The sequence below is a fragment of the Bidens hawaiensis genome, unplaced genomic scaffold (genome assembly GCF_021521415.1).
Source record: "Bidens hawaiensis isolate Kalapana, Puna unplaced genomic scaffold, B.hawaiensis_p1.1 tig00008933_1, whole genome shotgun sequence".
NCBI classification, from domain to species: Eukaryota; Viridiplantae; Streptophyta; class Magnoliopsida; order Asterales; family Asteraceae; genus Bidens; species Bidens hawaiensis.
The window spans coordinates 360,660-385,058 of NW_027491648.1; the positions used below are offsets into that span (position 1 = coordinate 360,660).

Below are 24,399 nucleotides of genomic sequence, written 5' to 3' on the forward strand. Positions count from 1 at the left end.
AAATTACTCTTTCAGTTTCAGAGAACGAAGCCCTTGTCCTGACTACTCGACGGGACAATCCACCGACTTCGATTCTCCGGCGAAGGTATATTTCTCCGGCTCCGATCGCTAATTTATCATCTAATTAATTTCGCTTTCAATATTCTGTAAATTGATGTTACAATATTACTGACCGACTGACTGTAAATAGTTATGTTAAAAACCTAATTTTGAATCATGTAACCTAATACTTTATATATCCCAATTGATGATTCCAACTTACTCTATTTCTAACACCTGCTGTAAACCACCCGAGACCAGGCTCGAGCTCGGTTCGTTTTCTAAAGCTCCAGATCAGCTCATGAGTTGTTTTTTTCAAGCTCGAGCTCGGCTCGTTTAATGTTTATTAGTTAATTAATATATGTTTTTAGCTATTTGTATACTTTGAGAAAAAAAACGCTCGTGTAGGCTCGTTAAGGCTCGACAAGCCTAAACGAGCTTTGCTGTGCGGTCTGAAATTAATACATAGAAGTCCAAAAGACTCTGTTAAGGCTCGACAAGTCTAAGCGAGCTTCCCATACAAGGCTCGAGCTCAAAAGCGCTCTTCTCAGTTTGAGCTTTATATCGATCCGATCTGGAGTAGCTTGTGAGTGGCTCGGCTCGTTTGCACACCTTACGATGAAGTTCAATTCTTATGTCTATTTTTGTCCTAATTTATCATTATATAATCAATTGATTACTTTTGTTATTTGCTACTGAAGTTTTAGTAATTTTTTAGTTTCCAATAGTTAAATCCCTAATGTTTATTATATATTTTATGTTCTTATAATCTTTAGGAACCTATCCTTACAATATGAATCACAATCAGCAATCAAATGAAGTTAGGCATGACGATGAAAGCGCACTCTCGGATTTTCTCGCTTCGTTAACTGACTACACGCCAACTGTAAGATTTAGTTAACTTTTTTACTTGCGGTCGATTTTAACTAGGGGTGGCAATCTTGACCCATGGGTTGAATGGGTTGTATCAAAATGTATAATATGGGTCAGGATGGGTCAAACTAAAAAAAGAAAAAAGAAAATGATTGAAACGGGTCAAAACGGGTTGACATTTCTCGGGTTTTTTTTTTTTTTTATGGAACGAGAAAAACGGGAAAAACTTTTTGGTATTTTTACTTTTTACGTTTTTGATTTATATATCGAGTTATAATTTTTTAATTATTTTTTTTGAATTTTTGGTGAGGGGTTTTGAAATGGGTCAAAATGGGTTGAGATTTCAAAACCCATTTCAAAACCCCTCACCAAAAAATTCAAAAAAAATAATTAAAAAATTATAACTCGATATATAAATCAAAAACGTAAAAAGTAAAAATACCAAAAATTTTTTCCCGTTTTTCTCGTTCCATTAAAAAAAAAAAAAAACCCGAGAAATGTCAACCCGTTTTGACCCGTTTCAATCATTTTCCTTTTTTAGTTTGACCCATATTATACATTTTGATACAACCCATTCAACCCATGGGTCAAGATTGCCACCCCTAATTTTAACCATTTACTTGCATGTATTTAGTTAACTTTTTTGTTCAATGTTTTCATACAGATTCCCGATGAACTGGTGGAACATTACTTAGCTAAGAGTGGTTTTCAATGCCCCGATGTTCGTTTGTAAGTTATTGGTCTCTTCTGTATCACGTGTTTCTTGAATCTTAGGTTTTCGCATAGTTTGTGTATGCATATTTTATACATATATATGTGCATGCATGACAACATAAATGCTGTTTTTTTGTCTTTCAGAACTAGGCTAGTAGCAGTTGCAGCTCAGAAGTTTGTTTCAGACATTGCGATCGATGCTCTTCAGTAAGTTTTGTAATTTGTCAAATGTTAATAACACAAATATTGTATTAGAATGAAAATTTAGTTTTGATACGTTTGGTTGGTTTGAATGTTGTCATAGGCACTGCAAAGCTAGACAGGCGGCTGTAGTGAGGGACAAAAAGGACAAACAACAAAGGGTACTCGATAATAAACATTTGTGAAGTTTTCTTTTTGTTTTTTTTATATTATTGAACTTTTTGGTTTAACAGGATAAACGTCTAATCATGAACATGGAGGACCTCTCCAAGGCTCTTCAAGAGGTAATCATAACTATCATCTAAATTTGAACATAATATCATTAGTAACATAAGTTGAATATGATATTACTAACACGAATATGATGATGGTTGTTATTTGCAGTACGGTGTAAACGTTAAGCACCAGGAGTATTTTGCTGATAACCCTTCAGCTGGACTAGAATCTACTTCGAGAGATGAATAAGGGTGGTTAAGTATGCTTTCTAAGTTTTGCTGTTGTGCTTTATGCATTTTTAGACCATGTGCAAATGCTGTAAGATTAAATGTTACAAACCGAACTATTAATACGCATTTAGGTCGAAATTTGGTGTTTTCATGTCTATGTTTGAAGTCTCGGTTTTACTTTGCGAGTTCATACATTTCATTTTTTATTCTTGGGTTACAAATTACAACCATAAATGATAATTGAAATGGATCATTACACCGTAACTGTTTAATGATCGTAAACCAAGTTAACTTATGCAAATGATTACTAGTCTTTCCACATATACTCTCTGGGAACAAGGTAAAGTGGTAATTTCTTCCGCGCAACCAGAGAGCCTTCCTCTTGCATGTTCAAATCATGATTCTTCACTCCTGCAGGAACTTCCCAATCAAACCAGTAAACAAGGTTTGCTATCGTGTACTCCATAGTCGTTAAAACCGTGTTCATTGCCGGGCAGGATCTTCGCCCCCCTCCAAAAGGAACCATCTCGTATTTACCGCCTCCATATTCTACATCAAGGCAATCTCTCCGGATAAAACTCCAACACATTCTCCCCCCATGTTTCTGGATCTCTTCCTATCGCCCACCCGTTAATTAAAACAGTCGTCCGAGGAAAAACATCATAACCACCAATTTGACAGTAGCTTAAACTTTCATGTGGGAGTAATAATGGGGCCGGTGGATGCAATCTTAGTGTCTCTTTCACCACCATTTTCAAGTATGGCATTTTGGTGATGTCTAGTTTGTGTTCTTTGCTTATTCTTCCGCTACAATTTCGGATTTCAGTTTGCAACTTTTGCATCACTCTAGCATTTCTAACGATCTCGGACATTGCCCAAACCATCGTCACAACTGTTGTATCAATTCCTCCTGTTAATACGTTCTAAAAATACATTGATATTAGTTACATAACCTTTGCATATTTCTTTGTTTAAAGGAAATAAAATGCTAAGTTACCATGACAAGAGCTTTCACGTCTTCTTTAGTCAATCGATAGCCAGAAGTATTATCTTTCGAAGATAACTCTACAAGAATATCGACAAAATCCTTATCATCATCACTTAATTTCTGAATGCTATGCTTCTGATGTTCATCCACAATACTCTCAATGTAAGCATCAAGGTTACTATAACATTTCTCCAACTTACGGTTCCATCCGCTTACTAGGTCAACGAATCGACCTAACCATGGAAAAGAATCACCAAGTGACCCATTTAATATTTCCATGGTTTCATCTATCATCACTTCCCATGAAGGACCCTTAAGTGGTTGTTCTCTATAGTTCTTACCGAACGCCACCTTACACACCACCCCTTTTACCGTCGCTAAGAGCAATTTGTTCATGTTAACCGCAACATTTGATGTGTATAACGATAGAGAACGAACCATGCTTTTAATCTCAGGCACCAACACATGGTTAAATGAGCTAGCTCTTTTTGGACCTAGGAACTCAGACACCAGAACCTTGCGCATCTCCCTCCAGTGATCATTATGAGGCGCAAACACGATGTCAAGATAGTTGTAAGATAGTCGTTTGGTGGCATGCGACATGGGACGAGAACAAAAGACGTGATCTTGGGTTTTAAAGACTTGTTTGGCCATGGTAGGGGAAGATATGACAATGAAAGGTTTTGAACCAATATGGAATAGCATAATGGGACCATATTGTTTGGAAAGTTGCCATAGGGCTTGGTGACGAGGTAAACCGAGTAGTTGGTGCAAGTTTCCGATTATGGGAAGGTTTTGAGGGCTTAGAGGAAGTTTAGGGGCTTCCATGGATGACCTATTTGATGTTAGGGTGTATAGAAACATGAAGAACATGAAAACTAAAGTTGTAACAAGCCATAAAGGGAAGATAATAAAGAACTCCATGTGATTGATCATACACTCATTTGTCGTTTGAAGATCTCCATGTGTATTTATAGTGGAGGAGGATCAGTTGAACTTCACGTGTGATGTTATATTATTATGCTATATGTATGTATAAGACGTATCGAGTTAAAGATAAAAATACTTAGCCTCAAATATTACTAATGTATTTTAAGTGTATGTATAAGAGTGCTTGAGTGAGAGGCATATAGGATGTGTGACATGCTAGGAAGTTGCTACTTGAACAAACAAAAAACAAAATCGTTTACTCATAGTGGGCGAATCATATATACATACAGGTATGAGAGACCGAATGTTACAAATAATATTAAAGCCGTTTCTTTTATGTTATGTTTACGATGGTAGGATGAGGAGTGCCAAGGGAGTGTTTGTATACCTTAGACAAATTCCACATCATTTTGTTTGGTTTCACGCACTTGAGAAATATTCGGTCATTAAAATATCATGCATTAAATATCAATATCGCTATTAAATATCTCTAATCATCACAAGATGGCCTGGTGGTAAAGCACCTGAATAGTATCTAAAGGGTCTCATGTTCAAACATTTCCTATGTAACATCTTGGATGTATGGTCACCGCTATTAAAAAAAAAAACTTTAAAGTTAAAGATTGGTTGAATGAGAATAGAAAATAAATTCAACCATAGAAAAGACTCCTTAGATGTCCCTTTACGTACATAAGCATACAATTAAACACTACTCTTTTTTCAAAAACTAGATGAATACCCCTTCGTGATATGACGAGAAATAAGCTGGTATCGGTTTCTTTCGTTAAGGTACCAACACTTCTTATAGCAAATAAAAGAGAAAACAAAATAAATAAGTATCTAAATAAATTCGTGATACAAACATGTAGAAAAAAATAATATGAAAGAAAATGCAAGATATGTTTTTACAAACATTTGTATGTTGTTCTAACATATGATATAGATTCTTAAGCATTACAAATAAGTCTCATTGTGTATGTTGTTCTAGTTAACCTACTAATTAAGTTTAGTTAAAAGTAACAAGCATATTGACACTTAAAAGGCTTAAATGAAATAGAAACACAAACGAAATATTAAATTCAGATAAAATAAACAATATTTTAAACTTACTGCAAATAAACAATGTGATGTTTTAAAACCATTAATATTATATATTTTTTTTTTTAGATTTTTACTCATCCACACACAAATCGATTATTCTAGTTATCATGTTTTTTATAATGTGAAAAGATTAAAACGCAGTTGAAGTGTTGAACTACCAACAAATGGAAAATATAAATAAAGTTATCTGCATAATATATAATTAACATGGTTAAAAGATATTGTAGGATACGAAGATAATGTAGTTTGACCTATAACAATTGTTATAAGTTGGAGATGGGAACATTTCCATACATGAGAAAAATGATATGATAATCATGGCAATATCATTTGCAAATGTTACTTAAATAATTTTAATTATTTTACTGTGTTAAGTTATTTCATTTTTTATTAAAATGAGAGGGTCATAATAGATCCCGCATTAAGCATCAATAACGTCATTAAATATCTCTAAGGCCATGTGGTATACTCTAACCTTTACATAGGTTAAAGTAACATGACACTTTAAATATGGATTAAACCACTTCTCACTTGTGTTAAGTTTGTTAAAAAGGCCCAAAAGTTATGCTTTTAACGGATTAAAAGGAACAATATGTATTAATTATGTATTAATTACTAATTGATTTGTTATATTAATTATGTGTTAAATGGGTTAAACCATTTTATTTAAATGACATAGTGTGAAAGAGAAAAAAATGATGATGTGGAGCTTATATGGAGCTCATGGCCTAACCATTACAAGATGTCATAGTGGTAACCGGTAAGGTACCTGAATGGTATCTAAAGGTATCTAGTTTCAACCTTTCCTAAATAAAACATCTTGGATGGTCATTAACGTAAGAAAAAAAAGGATAACTTTTAAAGTTAAACATGGTTGAATGAGAGTAGAAAAGAATTCAACAGCGTAAAAGACTCCTTAGATGTCTCTTCAAATACAAAAACCACATGAATACTCCTGCGCAATGTGACTAGAATTCGGCCAATATCAATATTTTTTGTTATAGTACGGGCACTCCTAATAACAAATGAAAGAGAGAACAAAACAAATAAATAAAGCATGGATAAATGAGATATTGTCACTAGTATAACTGACAAAAAAAAAATACTTTATTTTGAATACAACCCCGTTTTCAATAAAATTTATACAATAATATCAAGAAAAAAATTAGATAACAAAGAAATCACTCAGTTTTGAATACCAATCCGTTTCCAACAATACTTATACTAAAATACTGAAAGTGAGAAACAAATTTCTCTAAAGTTAACAAACATAAATTATCAAATAAAATCAAATTTAATGAAAAAACAGATGTATTATTCTAAGTCTAATGAGTGAAAAAAAATGTTGCAAGAAAACCCAAATACCAACTTGAATAGGTGAAATATAATAATATAATCTATCATCCTCCAAATTTTTAATCAAACTTAACTTTATTTTATTTTTTTTATCATTCAAATGATACCATCAATCAAATTATATTATATTTTTTTTGTTATCTAACTATATTAGTATTTCGAATTTTATAGTTTTTTAAAGTTTTACCAAATTCTCTTACACTTTGTGTTCGATGACATTAAGTTTGTGTTTGGTTGTAAATTATTATTTTAAGAATTTACCAAACGAATTGGATACAGAATTAAAATTTTCCAAAAAGTTGAAACTCGAAGGAATTGAAACATGTGAAAGGATTTTTAATTTGAATGTGTGTTTGATTCTTGGAATTTTTTTATAGGATATGGAATTTAATAAAAAAAAGTTGAAATCTACCATTACGACTGCATGCCACTACCTACCTGCAATCAATCCTCCACCATCGTGGAACGGGTTATTGGTTTCGAACGTATAACTGTTTCTTGACAAGTTAAAGAAATATATATATTTTCTCGTTATACTTATTTATCGAATTATGTGAACGTTATATTAGAGGTATCATGTACTTTGATATATATAGGCCAAAGCCATACATTAAGATAGTTCTTGCAATTGTGATGCCCACATTGTGGTTGATTTGGAAGTGAATAACTTGCCCTTTATCACTACGAGAAACTTGTTCTGACCCGATTGAAGCCCTATATACTAATTTTTAGCTATGGGACTTATGGCGTTGACATTTTAGACTTATTGCGCTGAGATACTGGTGACATGTCTTTAGGAAAGGCCATCGGGTCATATTAAAAATCGTTGTAGTGTATAAAATGTAAATCTAATATATGAAAAGCTAATCAATTATTTGATTTGTTGTACAATTAAGTTAATTTTAACAATAGTGGCCGAGCTCAACAACCCGACAATACGATGATAGAACTAATCATGGTTGTAGAAGACTAGAAGTTGCCAGGTGCTCCCAAGTTGGTCGACTTGGGAGTTGTGAATACTCGATCTAGGCGTAGAGTACTCAATGAGTACTCAAACACTATAAATTACAAGGAAATTAATTTTCAAGAAATTATATATATGTCAAATATCATAAGTTTATTAATATTTATAACAAAATACGTGAATATCCATTTAAATAAAAATAATATATTTTTAAATACTAAAGTATTTTATATACTGATAATCATTAATTAAAAAAGTTAATATATTTATTCTTTAATATTATAGACATTAAGAATTATATATGCTTTATTTTCAAAGTAAAAATCGGCTTGAGTTGACCAGCTAGGTCCAATTCTAGCCGAGGTTGACAACCTTTGATCGATTCCGAGTAACTAAACAGAGTTATAAAAAGCCATGTTAGCATCATACTTTGTAGCGATTACCCGGCTTTCAGACATACTTTTACAAGATATTATTGAATGCATAAGCAAGAACACATGAAAATGTTTAATCACAAAAGATAGTACAGCAAGTTATGCAATTGTCACGTTACGTGATAAAGGTTCGTAAGGTGTAAATAAACAAATTGGAATATAACTGATATAACCAGAAAGACAAACTTCAACCACACGATACTCATTAAGCCACCTTATTTAGTTTGATGATCAGGAGGTATGCTCAGGCAAATATTACTCTGGATCGCACGAACGAAATCCGTGTCGTATTGATCTGATGATCCCTTAGGATTTAGGATTAAATATTAAGGAGATTTCATGAGATTGGTACCAATCATCAGGAGAGCCAAATACATCCGTATATTGGTATGTAAACTGTCCCATCCTACCAAGGTTTGTTGCACATTCTATTAATATTTGAGAAGATGGACAATTGATGGAGTTTCTTTCTTTATTCAACTTCTTCCAAGTTTCTAAAATCAAGCTCTTTATATGTTATACATGTCTCAAGAAACAAAATAATACATCTATGTATTTAATATGTAAAGCATCCACCAACCTTTTCACAATGTTGGTGAATGTCTCTAGTTCATCCATAGTGCCATACACATCATAAATATCATCAATGACATTTATTAGAGAAATAAGCTTTGTTATGTTTGTCCTTAGAACACTTAATGATGGTTGATAACTTGCAGCAGCAGCCCACATAAAACTCTCAACCAACCGGTCTCTAGCAAAGCCGAGCTTCTTGTTCTACCGTAGACCTTCCCACCACCTATGCATACACTATTTCATTAATTTGTTCACTTTTCAGCAAGGTTGCAAAAGTCACTAGGCGGAACCTAGGCGGCCGACTAGGGAGTTGGGTGTACTTGGAGTACTTGAGGAGTAATAGGAGATGGTAAATATAAAGAAAATTAACTTTCGGATATTATATACATGTCAAATATAATAAGTTTACTAATATTTATAGCAAAATACGTAAATATCAATATAAATAAGATAAATACATTTTTGAATACTAAATTATTCCAAAATTTGCTAATCATTAGTTAAAAAAAATGATATTCTTTTTTTAATATTATAGAAATATAAATTATGTTTTATTTTTTTAAGTTAAAATCGGTCCAAGTTAACCAACTAGATGTGATTCTGGCTGATGTTGACCACCTTTGATCAATTCTTAGTAACATGGCGGAGTACTTGGCCTTGTAGACCTTTTACAACATTGCTTTTCAGTATCACCAAGTATTCGATAACCGCACGCAAAACACACATATATATGATAAGGTATTCTAGATACCTTAAGGAGGCATATCAATTACCAAAAGCATATAGAATTATAGATACCTTGATAAGTACTTTAGATCTTCTTGGTGTATCCCTCGCACCATATTGAAATCCAATTCAGCAAGCTCTAACAATAATGGTCTCATGTTGCTTCTCCTCTTGTATGCTTCTATAAACCATATTGCCTCAAATCTTTGAGGCCTCCAAAGCAATGGAAGCTCCAACGCATGACTTACTAACATCACAATGCTTTCATTACCAATGCAATCCTTTTCTAACTTATCTTTCAGACATTTGCTTGTGTACTCTCTGGCTTCATCCAATAACTTCTCATCCTCAACCGCAAGAAAGGAAGCCTCGTATAAGTTAAGCATCCCTACAATGTCCCCCTGCACGCTCGGCTTGATGTTTCCCGTCTCATCCTTGATGTCCTCAAATATTTCTTGACAATAAAATTAAATCATGAATCATAAGTTCATAAAATGATAATGTAGTAAACGATAACTACCTTGAGGGATACGATAGCCGTGTTGTCTCAAGAGTCTAAAGCCCAGGGCTTTATGGGTCAGTTTTAATTTGTTCCAGCTCTTATTTTCTTTGAAGTAGTAAATGTATATCATCATCAACACACTACTTATTTCCTCCTTGAAGTGATAAGATATCCCAAGCCTCTGCAATTCATCAACTAATTCAAGTGTACTTAACGGGTACTTGTCCACCACCGTGCCTTCAGAAATCAACGTCCTCACCTTTTCTTTTAATATATGTGATACCGTCTCGTAGTTTTTTCCCTACACGAACATAAACATCTAGAACCATTAACACAACCAGGGGCGGATCCAGTGTTCAGTCAGGGGGAGCGTTTGCACCCACTCAAGTTCATAGTTTCCGTTATAATTTTGTAATATATTAGGTCCAAAGACCCAAGTGACCCATCCCAAAATAATTTAGCCGACCCATCCAAAAAAGTTTTAGTGACCCATTCATAATTTTTTTAGTGCTTCAAACTTAACTTTTTAAATTTTAAGCCAAAATATTTAAGTCTAAATTTAATTTTGTTATGAACAATAACAATTAGGCCCATATTAGTTAATTGAAATTTTTGAATTAGTGGGAGACGAATAGATTAGGGTGATGGTGGCTTCACACTTGGTTTGACCCGACCCATTTTGGTTTGACTTGTTTTAGTTTGAATTGACGAGTTCTATGTTGAACTTTTTTTGCACCCACTGACTAAATTTTCTAGATCCGCCACTGATTACACAACGTCGTGAGTAGTTCAAAATTTAAAATAGATTTTATTTTCTTGTTCAATAGAACTAATGCTAGTGGAAGAAAAACGTACTACATAATTGTCAGTCAGTGACTGGAGATATTCATAGGACCATAGCGAAGGTGGATAGTTTGCTGATCGTCTAACGGTAGGTGTACGAGTAGTTATAGCCGCGATTGTGGGTTGTTTTAGATTTACTTGTTTCCCATGCTTGGCCATATTTCTTGTCTTTCTACCAGGTGAAGGCCGAGAAAAATCAAGACCAGGACAGGAAAGGCAAATTGAAGACATTGTCAATGATGGGAGAACAAAAAATATAAAATAAGTATGGATAATAATTAAGTGACTCGCTTTGGTATAAATATAGTAGTAACATATTGAGAGCCATGATGATGACTTCTCTCTAGTACAGTAGCAGTAGCACCAGTACTATTCAAATAGGTTCTTGAAGAAACACTAAGTGAACCCTGGACAGATTATAGGTAATCTGGGGGTTAAGTAATGTTTCCCACGGATGAGATCTAGCTGAAAAGGTTGTTCTTCAGGAGACCTGCAAAACATACACCGTAAGCTCGTCACTGAGAAGGGGGGGGGTTCCTCCTTGTGACCACCCTCCGGCGTGAGAATCAGACTAGGTTGCTCTGAATATAAGAGTATATTAAGAGATTGCTAGATAAGATTGAGATATCAGATGATCTTACCATTCCAAGATGTTGGAGTATTTATAGCCGAAGGTAGGTTTCCTATAAGGTACAGCCGGCTGAATAGTATTCCTGTTCTACCAACAGTGGACTATGCACAGGCCATACTGGTTGGTGGATAGGTTACGGCCAACAGTAACAAAGTCGGCTGCACTATTCCACCAACTGTAGATTATGCACGTCCCACCTACTGTGGATTATACGCAGGCCATGCTGGTTGGTGAATAGGTTACGGCCAACAGTAACACTATTCTACCAACTGTAGGCTGCGCATGCCCCTCAGTAAGAGTTGGTGAGTAGGCAGCGGCTAATAGTGACAAACAGTACTAGAGGGTGCTCCTCCTCGTACTGTTGTCGGTGAGCTGTCACCCTGTGATTGGCTCATGGGCTGTTCTGGTCAGATTGTCTGTCCTATCCATACCTTGGTAGGTATAGTACAAAAGATCTTTCAGAATCATACGGACTGGCTCATTTTGGCGGGATTGTTCCCGCCTTGCTCATTCCTTCATGTGACTACTGAAGTAGCTATTGTCTTGTGCGTGTAGCCCTGCTGTCTGCGGGTAGCCTTCCCTGATGGCTTGTATCCGCAACTGCGGGAACAGGCGGGGTACTTCACCATTGGGAGGCTTTCCCTGCGTGTACAGCTTGCGTACTGCGCGTAAGGTTCTCTGAGCATGGTGGGTCCTGCGGGAGCAGATGGCCTTTGCGCAGACGTCCCTGTTCAAGGTGAGTCTTGCGGGACCAACTGGGCTCTGCTGGGACCTACCTCTTCAAGTCCCCCCAGTCCAATGTTCTTCTCATGAATGTTTAATAAAGTGAGGTGAACTTTTGACTTTAAGCAAGGGGTTTTGAAAAAGGTTTTTAGTTTTAAGGTTCTCCGTGGGGATTCTTCCCGCGGGTTTCCTAATGTCACTTGCAAAAATTCCCGATTTTTTTGCTTGATCTTTGGGTATGATGCGGGTAGGTATGTAACCTCCTCGCAAGTCAGGAGCGTTGAGTCCCACTTGTGTGGATTCTCCCTGAGGTTTTGGTAGATTTGAACATAGTGATCAATTATGTTAAAACCACCAATTCCATCCTGGAGCCTCAAACAATGTAGTTCTCGACGTTCCCGCTATGCGGGGATGTTATTTCCGTTTCCGCAAGCATTGCCCAGAAGATCCTTCTTGGTTTCAATTCCCTGCGGAGCGCTAGGTATGTGAAGGGTTTTGCCTTAACACTGTACCCGCGCTCGTCTTACGGTTACTTTACTTTCAAGGTACCCCTGGCGTCAATTCCCTGCGGGTGCTAGGTATGTGAAGGGTTTTGCCTTAACACTGTACCCGCACCCGTCTTATAGTTACTTTGTTGCCGGGGTATTCTTGGCTTCAATTCCCTGCGGTTGCTAGGTATGTGAAGGGTTTTGCCTCAACACTGTACCCGCATCCGTCTTATGGTTACTTGGTTGCCAAGTTATTCTTGGCTTCAATTCCCTGCGGGTGCTAGGTATGTGAAGGGTTTTGCCTTAACACTGTACCCGCATCCGTCTTACGGTTACTTGGTTGCCAAGGTAAGGGGTATTTTCCCGCTTACTTTTGAATCTTTTTTGAATTTTGAATTTCGAAATTCGAAGAGTTGGTGGAAAGATAGGAACAGTCCAAACATCTGAAACGTCGTGCGACGGTTTCTTCTGACTGTGTCAGGACGTGCAGGAAGTTATGGTGACGTGACCGTACATGGTCATTCCAGACGCTTTTTCAGGCGCGTGGGCGCGATTTTTCGGGCGCGTGGCCGCGAAATTAATGGTACGCGTCCTGTCAACAGCTGTTGCCAGCCTGCTTTTTGCCACGTGTCATAGTTTCATTGCACCTTCGATTTCTCTCTCCTCCGCATTAAATTCATCGCATTAATTGCGATTAGTATATAAAGGGGGAGATGGCTCTTTGCAATCCACACCTTCACCCTTCTCTTCTTCTTCTTAGCGATTTCCGGCAAATACTCCCCTTTTCAGGCAAGCATTTTCCCGAAATCGCTTTCTTTCTGCAAAATGTCTTCTCGTGATCTTGAGTCTTCGGCCGATGATAAGAGTACTGCTGGTGAGTGCCAGTGTGCTCTGCCCGGCGATCAGTACCGGTATGTTGTTAGGAAGTTCATGCTCGATCCTTTCGAGCCTGAGTTTCCTGAACCCCATCAGACCGTGTACGATGCCCCCAGAGGCAAGATCGGGGTTTATGCAGCATTCTTTGTCTATGGGAATCTTAGGTTCCCATTGACAAAGTTTGTTTACCGTGTCCTTGAGAGGCACGGTGTTCATCTGACCGAGTTGCACCCCATGGCGATCGCCAAGATTCGCCATTTCGAGTGGGTGTGCCGGATTCTGGGCATTGAGCCCTATGTGGACCGCCTGATGACCTTCTATACTTGGAGGTGCATCCAGGGGTGGTACACCCTGACAACCCGGATCAAGGGTTTGAAGATTTGCGCGACCGAGCGCAGTCTCCGATCGTGGAAGCGGGAGTTCTTCTACATTTCTGCCCGCGCCATCCCCATTGCCATGAAGTTTAAAAATGGCCAAGCAATTCTGAGCCACCACGCCACCAACTACCAGGAGGCGGAATGGTTTGCAAAGATATCCCGGGTCCAATCTCCGGTTTACCGGTTTGCGGAGTCCGGGATGGTGATGCTGGGGATGAGCCGGGTATGGAAGGAGGCGTCTCAGGTTCCCATCCTTCTCGAATACGGTTTGAACTCTACTCCTTATGGTATGTCTTGTCTTTCTTGCTGATATGAGTTTGTCTTCTAACTGTTTCTTTTCTTTCAGAGGGGAACGATTTGGAGTCGCTCCTGTACCCGCGGGAAGCTGACGGTCCCGTGCGGGTGGGTACTCGTGCTCTTGACGAGAACGAGTTGCCCATCCTGGAGCAAACAGCGGATCGGTTTGTGGAGGTCTATCCGCTGGGCCACGAGATCCTGAGCCACCGGCGGCCAGGTAAGGCGTTATTCTCTCCTCCATCCCTCAGTGCTGTACCCGCTGCTGGAATTCCTGACATCCTGTCTTCTTCTGAGGAATCCGCAGATGGTCCTCCGTTAGTGCGGAAGAAGAGGGTTGCCGGCGGGAAAGGGAAGGAGAAGGCGGCCTCCACAACCGATCCAGTGCTCCTATCTGACACTGAGTCAGATAGTGAAGAGGTGGCGGGGAACCCCGGTGGTGAGAAGACCACTGTTCCGGAGGCTACGACTGTTACCTCCGGAGAACCAATGACGACGACGGTGACCGGCATCAAGAGACCGGCTCCATCGGGTTCGTCCCCGCCCGTCCGTACGTTCAAGCTCAAGAAAACCCGTAAGTACAACTCTCTTAGCTTTTATCTTCGTAGTTTAATCCTTAAGTCTTTTAACACTTTTCTTCTTTACGCAGGCGTGGATGTTGGCGCATTCCAGGGTCAGGGGCCGAGTATTACCTCTCCGCCAATGACGGTAGGCTTGGTCAGCCTACCTGAGGCGTCGACCCAGGCGCCTGCGCCTGCTTCCGCTGGTTCAGTTGCTCACTCCTTTGAGCCGACTGTTCCAGCCGAGATGACGTCGCCGCCGGCTGTGAGGGCGATTTTTACAGCATCCTTCACAGAGCCGGCGGTTACTGTTGCCGCGGATTCTGCGGGCAGCGACCGCGGCGGCGACCACGGCGGCTGCTACCATGCCCCCGTCATCGGCAACGACGGCCGGACAATCAGGTACGCGTGGGACTTCTCGCATCTCTCCGCCACCTTCCCATCTGCCTGACCTCTTGGATGGATTTCCATTGGGTTCAGGTGATGGGTTTGGCGGCTATCGGCCTGTAATTGACCCTACAGGTGCGTAGGGTTCTTTTGGCCCATTTTTCTACATATATATTTTTTATCATCTTTTCCTAACTGCTTTTTGTTTTCTGCAGTGTCGGATTCCAATGAAGTGTATGTTCCGCGATGGAACATACGCCGAGGAACAACCCTTCGTACCCCTGTGGAGTGCGTGGAATGGGCTCGCCACGCTGCTCCCCATGGTGCGTTGGGGGAAGCCATGGCTAGCTACCAGGAGGGTAGGCTAACCAACGAGCTTCGGGTTCTCCAAGCCCGGATGCAGCCGCGCGTCGAGCTGCTTTGTCGTGAAAACGACAAGTTGAAAGCAGCTCGCGCCAAGGAAGTATCTCAAGCGCGGGCTCTTCGGGAGGAGAACCAAAAGCTGTCCGCAGCTGCTGCGGAGAAGGAGAAGGCCTTCAAGGCCCTCGAGGTTGAGGTTCAAGCGCGACTCGAGGCCCGCTCCAAGGCTGCCCAAGCTGTTAACGAACAGCTTCGGCTGGCTAAGGAGACTGCGAGGAACGCAACCGAGAGGGCCACCAAGGCTGAAGCCGTTGCTGAGCCTTTACGCGTGGAGAATGAGGAGCTCAAGGCCAAATTAGAGGCTCTCCAACGTGCTCATGATGCCTTGGCGATGGAAGATGCCAAGAAGCTCCAGGAGATCTTGGACCAGAGGGGCGTGCTTGACCATACCGAGCGGAAGCTTTAGGGCGTCGAAGAGGCTGCCGCAAAGGAAGTTCTACTTGCCAACCTTAACAAAAGCGAAGCCGAACGCGCCTGCACCCAAGCTCAAGCCGCCCTTCAAGAAGCTCTGGTTGCCAAGGAATGGCTTCTTCGAGAAGCGTTGTCTCAGGTAAGTCTATCTTCATGTCTTCACGCTTTTCTTTGTAAATAGGGTGTTGACACTTGTATATTTTCTTATGTAGGTTGTGCATCGGGTCTTCTCAGAGACATCTTACGACGATGCAATGAGCGCAGCCCTCAACGCTTCTCACGAGGATGGGGAACGGGTCGGCTTCCTGCTTGGTCTAGGGTTTGTTGAGAAAGGCGTCCCGCCATCCAACTTCCCTTTGTACAATGTAGATACTGAAGCCATATATGACCAAGCAGTAAATCAATACGCCGCCTTCCCGCATCCGGTGGTGGAGAAGGTGAATGAAATTGCTGCTGCTGATGATGGGCTGCCTATCCTTAAGGCTTTCCTTGAACAGCCACGCTCTACTGACGGCGCTGGTCCAAGTGGAAGTGGCCCTGAAGCCTGATCCTGAAGATCCCTTCCCGCTGCTAGGATAGATTTAGTTTGTATAGATTTACTCTTGTAGGCGGGTAGTTACCCGGCCATTCTTGTAACGAATATTTATGAAATGTAAATCTTTGTGCGGCTAAGACCGCTTGATTCATTGGATTCCTTGCTTTATAAACGTTATATGACTCACATACTTTAGTTTAAATTAGCAATTTTCCAAGTGTTTAGAATAAGTTAAACTTTGAACGTGGTAGATAGGTGTGAAGTTTTGCTTCCTCTTCCGTGATTGTGCGGGTAGGACCGTCACTTGCACGTAGTAGGATGGCTAAACTTTACCATCTGACCTGCGTGTAGGTTTACCTTATCTTTGAGGATAAGTTAACCTTTGAACGTGGTAAATAATAGGTGTGAAGTTTTGCTTCCTCTTTCGTGATTGTGCGGGTATGACCGTCACTTGCACTTAGTAGGATGGCTAAACTTTACCCATATCTGTCCTGCGTGTAGTTCTCTTCACGCACTGCGGCTAAGTCTCTGCGTTCCTCGGTTAGAAGTGGCTCTAGGCCTTTTCTTTACAAGTTTTGGAATTGATCTACATATAACATTTGCGTAATTGAGCTCCATTCCATGTTCTTGGGATGGGAGTGCCATCGAGCCTTTCGAGCCGGTATGCGCCCTTTCCCAGGACTTCTTTGATAATGTATGGCCCTTCCCAGACCGGGGCCAGCTTTCCCGGGCGCTCTTGGTTTGAAGCCTCGTTGTTACGCAGTATGTAGTCTCCTATATTGAAGTTGCAGAGTTTTACCCGCGTGTTGTAGTACTTTTGCATTTGTCGTTTGTAGTTCTCTTCACGCACTGCGGCTAAGTCTCTGCGTTCCTCGGTTAGCATAAGATCCAACCGTCTTTCCGCATCATTGTCTTCTGGCTGACTCAAGACCCTTGGTGAGGGTAGACCAATTTCGACCGGGACCATGGCTTCAGTGCCATAAGTGAGGCTGAACGGGGTTTCTCCCGTACTGGCCTTCTTCAGCGTTCTGTTTGCCCAAAGGACGTGCGGAAGCTCGTCCACCCAGCCGGATCTGTGTTCCGATAGTCTCTTCTTGATGCCTTCGACAATGCTCTTATTTGCTCTTTCCACCTCACCATTACCTTGCGGGTGTGCCACTGAGGTAAAGGTGTGGGTGATTTGAAGTTCTTTTAGCCACTGTTGTAGCTTCTTGTCAGCAAAGTTGGTGCCGTTATCGCTCACCAAATTCTGGGGAATGCCAGTGATCATCGCTACACCCTCAGCTGTTGGCCATCCCATCATGCCGTGGACTGAAGATACCACGGCGTTGAATCTTGCCATCCCGTCTCTTCCGAATAGGATGTCGTACGTGTGGTGCGGCTTTTTCATCACGACAAAATCCACGTCTTCTGTGCGTGAATGATTCCCATCGGTAAGAGTAACGGGGAAAGATAAGATACCCAGGGGGGTTTCTGTACTGCCGTCAAACCCTTCCATTGAAGCGTAGACCGTTTCCAAGCTTTCTTTGTCTTCATCATCCAGCTTATCAAAGAACTGCCTGTACATCACTGTCGACGAAGCGCCGTTGTCAGCAAGAGTGCGGGAAGTGATGTAATGCCCCAGCTGGCTTCTGATGACGATGGGGCCTTCTTTGCTGGGGCCTCCTGGCACTCGCGGGAAGCGCACCTCAGCTTCCTTCCACGCGCATGGTTCTGTCACTCGTCTTTTTCTTCCGCTGACCTTGCCATGAACCATGTTGATGCTGATGTCGACGGGCTTTCGTCCGTTACCTCTGTACCGGTTGTCATTCCTTCCTCCCTTCTTGATTGATGCCACGAGATGTGTAAGTCTTCCATCCTTGACAAATGTCTTAACAATATCCTTCAAGGATGTGCACTCTTCAGTACCATGACCCTTTGTCCCGTGGAAATCACAGGATCTGCTTTGATCCGCATTAGGTTTCTGCCGGATCAATGGGGCTTTTGGCCATGGCAATTTTTCCGTGGCAAATATCTCCGTGACGCTCTTGGTGAGTGGCGTCCACCGGTGTTTTCGGTTTGAAGGGTGTGTGTTGTCCCTTCCGCCAACAAGAGGGCGAGAGCTGGATGAGGTGTCAAAGTTTACCCTTGACTGCCAAATACCTAGCCGCCTCTTTTTGTTCTGCCGGGCGGTCCTAACGTTGTTCTCTCTTGTCCTCTGCGTGTAGAGGTGTGTACTCTGGGGAAGATCCCTTCCCAGTTGCTTTTCCGTCTCGGCAAAGCGCTTTGCCGCCGTCATGATGGCATCCCATGTTGATGGCATGCCATCCTTACCCGTCAATGTGCGGATAAGTTCTGGGTATTCGGCGCCTTGGATGAAAGCGGCGCGAACCAGATCCTCACTTATGTTGCCGAGACTTAGCTTTTTGGAGTTGAAGCGGGTGATGAAGTCTAGTAAAGATTCATCCTCCTCTCTCACGCAGTTGAGGATCGTCCACTGCTCTTCAGTGTACTTCCTCTGTTGGCTGAAGTGCTGGCTGAACTTGTTCTGAAAGTCCGCCCAGTCATATATGTGGTGGATCGGTAAACGATCGAACCATGCCCTGGCCGCTCCGACCAGAGTCATCTGGAACATGTAGCACCACGTGGGTTCCGTCCAGTTGCTGACGGTAGCCCCCGCAATGAACCTGTTCAAATGGTCGTCTGGGTCGGATAGACCATCATAAGTGCCAATGTTGGACATCTGTTTGGCACTTCTCGGGGCGATTGCTTCCGCAATGTCCCTTGCGAATTTTGACTTTCCTGCATTTGTAGCAGTTGGTCTAAAGGTTTTGGAGAAGTCACGCGGGTTTCTCTCCGCAGTTGGTTTAAAAGCTTCCCCAAAATTCCTTTTTGGTTGGACGTCCGTCTCCTTACGCTTCCCTTTCGCCTTATGGCGAGGGTTCGCGTCGGTATCGGACTCCCTCTCGTCGTCTGAGTACTCGCACTCACTGCTCATATTGAGGTGTTGGCGAGTACTGCCGAATTCGTCAGCCTGTTGGGCTGAACGCAAGCGTTCATCCAATTCGGCTTGGAATTCTCTTTGACGTGCCTCGGCCCACGCCTTCACTTGATCTAGTGTTTGGCGAGGGGCCCTTGTTCGTTTTTCCAACTGGGTGTCAGTGAACCCCAGTGGAATATTTACTGCACTTGCCCCGGCTTGGGTAGTCGGGGTAGTGTTCGTAAGATTTGTGTAACCGCCGGTGTTCCCCCCAGTTGCTGGGGTTGTGGTTACCGGGGTTTCTTGGTCGGTTACTGGCCTTTGGACCGGAGTAACGTTAACCATTTCTTCAGAAATTTTGAAAAAACTAAAATAGTTCTAGCTTTTATGCACGGATGGCGCCAATGAAGAAACACTAAGTGAACCCTGGACAGATTATAGATAATCTGGGGGTTAAGTAATGTTTCCCACGGATGAGATCTAGCTGAGAAGGTTGTTCTTCAGGAGACCTGCAAAACAGACACCGTAAGCTCGTCACTGAGAGGGGGGGGGGGTTCCCCCTTGTGACCACCCTCCGGCGTGAGAATCAGACTAGGTTGCTCTGAATATAAGAGTATATTAAGAGATTGCTAGATAAGATTGAGATATCAGATGATCTTACCATTCCAAGATGTTGGAGTATTTATAGCCGAAGGTAGGTTTCCTATAAGGTACAGCCGGCTGAATAGTATTCCTGTTCTACCAACAGTGGACTATGCACAGGCCATACTGGTTGGTGGATAGGTTACGGCCAACAGTAACAAAGTCGGCTGCACTATTCCACCAACTGTAGATTATGCACGTCCCACCTACTGTGGATTATACGCAGGCCATGCTGGTTGGTGAATAGGTTACGGCCAACAGTAACACTATTCTACCAACTGTAGGCTGCGCATGCCCCTCAGTAAGAGTTGGTGAGTAGGCAGCGGCTAATAGTGACAAACAGTACTAGAGGGTGCTCCTCCTCGTACTGTTGTCGGTGAGCTGTCACCCTGTGATTGGCTCATGGGCTGTTCTGGTCAGATTGTCTGTCCTATCCATACCTTGGTAGGTATAGTACAAAAGATCTTTCAGAATCATACGGACTGGCTCATTTTGGCGGGATTGTTCCCGCCTTGCTCATTCCTTCATGTGACTACTGAAGTAGCTATTGTCTTGTGCGTGTAGCCCTGCTGTCTGCGGGTAGCCTTCCCTGATGGCTTGTATCCGCAACTGCGGGAACAGGCGGGGTACTTCACCATTGGGAGGCTTTCCCTGCGTGTACAGCTTGCGTACTGCGCGTAAGGTTCTCTGAGCATGGTGGGTCCTGCGGGAGCAGATGGCCTTTGCGCAGACGTCCCTGTTCAAGGTGAGTCTTGCGGGACCAACTGGGCTCTGCTGGGACCTACCTCTTCAGTTCTATGTATGTAAAAATGTAAAAAAAAAACAACATTTTCACATGTTAAAGCCTTATATCTATATAATCTTTTCCGGAGCCTTTGCATATATATAATAAACACACTAGTTTTTATCCCCAGTATTACGGGGACTGTTTTACATTATTTGTTTTTAATATTTATATAATTTTTTGGAGTTTAATTTTATTTATTGTAAGGAAATTTATAATATACTTAGAGTTTGATAATAAAATGGTTTCACAAATAACTAAGATGTTATAACCCGTTTTAAAAGTTATCTGGGTTTGGTGAGACGCAAGACCCGCTTATTTTTTTTACTATAAAATTGTTTCTTAATTATAAATAATAGATATTTTTTTAAAAAATCATATAATAATTTTTTGTATATCCTATTTTATAGGATTTTCACATCAATAATTTGGTGAGAATAATTTTTAATTTAATGAGATGTTATAACCCGTTTAAGGAATATCTGGGTTTGGTAAGACCCATACCCATGAATTTGGGTCAAATGCATGAGAAACCTCTATTTAAAAATCAAGCAAATCTGGTGACTCTAAAAAAGGGGGAGCGACCACATCGCGGTACGTAGGATTTGTATGTTTTCATTTATATATATTATAGATATAGATGTAATTAAAAGAGGTTTTAATAAATTGTATTAAAGTTAATTGGACTCCACTATATATCTAATATGGTATTTACACTTAAGTTCATCCAAGTTTTTGAAAAATGCAATGTTTTTATACAAAGATATATGTATTAAGACATTACATATACGTAATATATAACATAATATACATATACATAATCAGAAATTACATATAATGTGTTAATCTACTTTTCAGTTAAAACTTTATCCAAAACGAAGTTGATCGTCATAATGTATAAATCATCTAAGCACAATCGTACAAGCCATCAAAGTTTCAATTTCTTTTACATTTTACAGTTCCTTTTTGTTCTTCTCCCTCAACTCTTAAAAATATGATAAATTTTATAAAATCCAAAGGTCAATATTTTTATATTTTCGCTTTTTTGCCGTGGTAGGGTGCTTACGTTTATCAATGTCCTAATGCAGATTTTTTTAGCGGTTTCGTTTTCTTATACAAAGTTTTAGATGTGATCAATGGTCCATTGCAAATTTCGGGTTTGCAACAGGTTCGATCTTTATATGGAGTTTCTGAAGTTATCAACAATGTCAAGGTATCATTTCTCTTATATAAAGTTATGCATGTTATCAGCGCCCCCTTTAACACAAGGGTAAACATTTAAATGTTTAGTTTTTTTCACAGGTTTACGCTTCCCTTCAATGTGCGGGTTCGTGAACTTTTTGTTTAGTTTTCTTCACGGTTTTACACACCCGCTAGCTGTAACTCGGAAGTCTTAATACTAGTGGGAAATATGGTTTTTCTTTATCATTTTGTCTCTTTGTAAGTTTTCAAAAGAAAATATTAAATAGTTTGTATTATAAGGGGATAGGATCTCAAACGAATCCACTCAAACTCAAAACCAGATGGCTTATTGGCTACGGTTTACCGACACAATCTTGACAAAATTTTGTGCAAATTACGTTCAAAGTATCTGAATGGCCTTAAATAATTAATATAATAATAATAATAATAATATATTTTTCATTACCAAATAATTCATGTGACTGAAAGTTCATCACGCACGTGAAGGTTAAGTATGAGTGTGTTCTTTAAATTTCCTTTTTTTTTGGGTGGGGTGGTGGGGGTTGTGGTTACTTTAAAACGAAACCTATCATCTTTAAAGTGACTAAGACGGATTTATGAACAAAGAACACGGACATGTATAAAATTAAAACTTATTTGAGTTGAGAAAACCATATTTAACATCATTTTTATTTATATATTTTTTACATATCTAATATATGTTATTACATTTAATACAAAATATCGAAAAATAATAAATTTTTCGTAACTTTTACATTTTTTTAACTGTTAAACATATTTTTCTAGAGAGAGAAAATATAACTTTACTTTACATTTTTTTAATTTTAATTGTGGACAACAAAATTCAAACTCTAATTAAAATTATATAGTTGAGAGTGAGTTTTTCAACATAAGTGAATTTATATTTAACATGAAACCCTCCACTAACACGTTTAACTAATAAACATACGTTTTTAAAGGATGATGATCAGATAACCTTTCAAATTTATCTCCAATAACAATAAAGTAAGAAAGAAAATTAGAATTATTAATCTGCCTAACGAATATGAAAAAAAAATATGTGACCTTTCACTTGGAAAGTTCTATTCGTGTCAATGGTCGCAAGACTTGCGCCTAGGCGTCAAGTACTCAATGGGTAATTACCAAGTAATCCCGCCTAGGTCGAGTTCTCGGAGAGTCATCCCTGAGTATTCTCTGACTAAGGAGTAAGGCCGAGTACTCATCGACTAAGGCCGAATACTCCCAACTCTCCAGTTGGCAGCCTAGGATCCGCCTAGCGACCTTTGCAACCTAATAATACACATTGTGTGTATGATAATCTTGAACATAGGTTTTGTAGAAGTGTATTTATTTACCATATGTATGTAAGTGGCTGTAAAAAGATAAATGTGATTTTTTTAGTTAATCATAAGATGTAGACAGGATTCCAATGTGAAGAAAGTTTATAGAAAATATAAAGATAAATTTAAAGATAAAATGTGATTCCAATGTGATGTTCCAACAGATTGATTGGTTCAAAACGTGTATAATATATCGTACTTGATTTGTACTACACATATTCAACATATTTTATTTGAAAACAAAGTCCTACACAAAGGACATATGTCGAAGCAAGCAAATTTTGAATATAAAACAGAAAGGACTCTTTGCAAGAACAAGTATCATTTTCGTGTTAATGTTTTGACAAAAGAATTAACACGTTGGTTCTAGCGAGGATATCATCACTCTTCGATTATCTATACATGTCGTATTGGCCTATACAAGTCGTACATATTATTCCGTACACGACAACCATAGAGAGATGTTAGATATGTAGTTGCCGCGGTCTATATCGTATAGCCTTATAAGACTCGTATAGGTCCTTACAATGCGTATAGGCTCACAGAGCTATACTAGTGTTCTAAGCATTATTACACCGATGTTACTAACCGAACTATCAATACTAAATTACATCAAAATTTGGTGGTTTCATGTCTATGTTTGAAGTCTTGATTTTGCTTTGCGAATTCTTGGGTTGTTAGGTTTAATGTTCATTTTATGTCAAGTTTTTTCAGGGGCGAATCTTCATTGGGGCCATGGGTGGCCCCGGCCCCCCCTGTTTTTTTGCGCAGTAGTGTAAAGTTACATGTTTTCGGTCGAAAAATTTTATACGTAGTGTAAGTTTAGCCTTTTTGGCCCAAAATTTGAGTCCGCCCCCCTCGTTTATGAAATTTTGCATACATATTGAGCCCCCCCCCTCCCCGGTGCCTCAGTCCAAGCTTCGCCACTGTTTTTTTTTTTCATATTTTGTTTAGACATGGCATCTTGTATATCTAACAAACAAAATTTTCTTTAAAGCCCCAAAATACGATAGGTTTCAATATATATTCTTGGGTTACAAATAAAAACCATACATATTATTTGAACAAGATAAATG

The 24,399-nt window shown here is 40.0% G+C and overlaps 1 protein-coding gene and 2 pseudogenes across 1 annotated transcript; 1 reads left to right on the plus strand and 2 right to left on the minus strand.

Annotated features, from left to right (window-relative positions):
• On the plus strand, positions 1-2,520 carry LOC143530352 (transcription initiation factor TFIID subunit 10-like). The gene is made up of 7 exons (XM_077025908.1): positions 1-85; positions 816-925; positions 1,577-1,641; positions 1,771-1,833; positions 1,931-1,988; positions 2,061-2,111; positions 2,212-2,520. Exons 2-7 carry the CDS (start codon positions 833-835, stop codon positions 2,290-2,292), a joined length of 411 nt encoding a protein of 136 aa, XP_076882023.1. The 5' UTR covers positions 1-85; positions 816-832; the 3' UTR covers positions 2,293-2,520.
• Positions 2,475-4,242, minus strand: LOC143530351 (parthenolide synthase-like; annotated as a pseudogene).
• A 4,276-nt stretch (positions 4,243-8,518) lies between these two features.
• Positions 8,519-10,924, minus strand: LOC143530358 ((-)-beta-pinene synthase, chloroplastic-like; annotated as a pseudogene).
• Positions 10,925-24,399: the final 13,475 nt, after the last annotated feature.

What these genes read in the sequence shown, in the direction of transcription:
- LOC143530352 (XM_077025908.1), top strand. Translation starts at nt 833, where the DNA reads ATGAATCACAATCAGCAATCAAATGAAGTTAGGCATGACGATGAAAGC. An exon ending in AAAAGGACAAACAACAAAGG is followed by an intron (nt 1,989 to 2,060) that starts GTACTCGATAAT and finishes TTGGTTTAACAG; the next exon opens with GATAAACGTCTAATCATGAA. An exon ending in TCTCCAAGGCTCTTCAAGAG is followed by an intron (nt 2,112 to 2,211) that starts GTAATCATAACT and finishes TGTTATTTGCAG; the next exon opens with TACGGTGTAAACGTTAAGCA.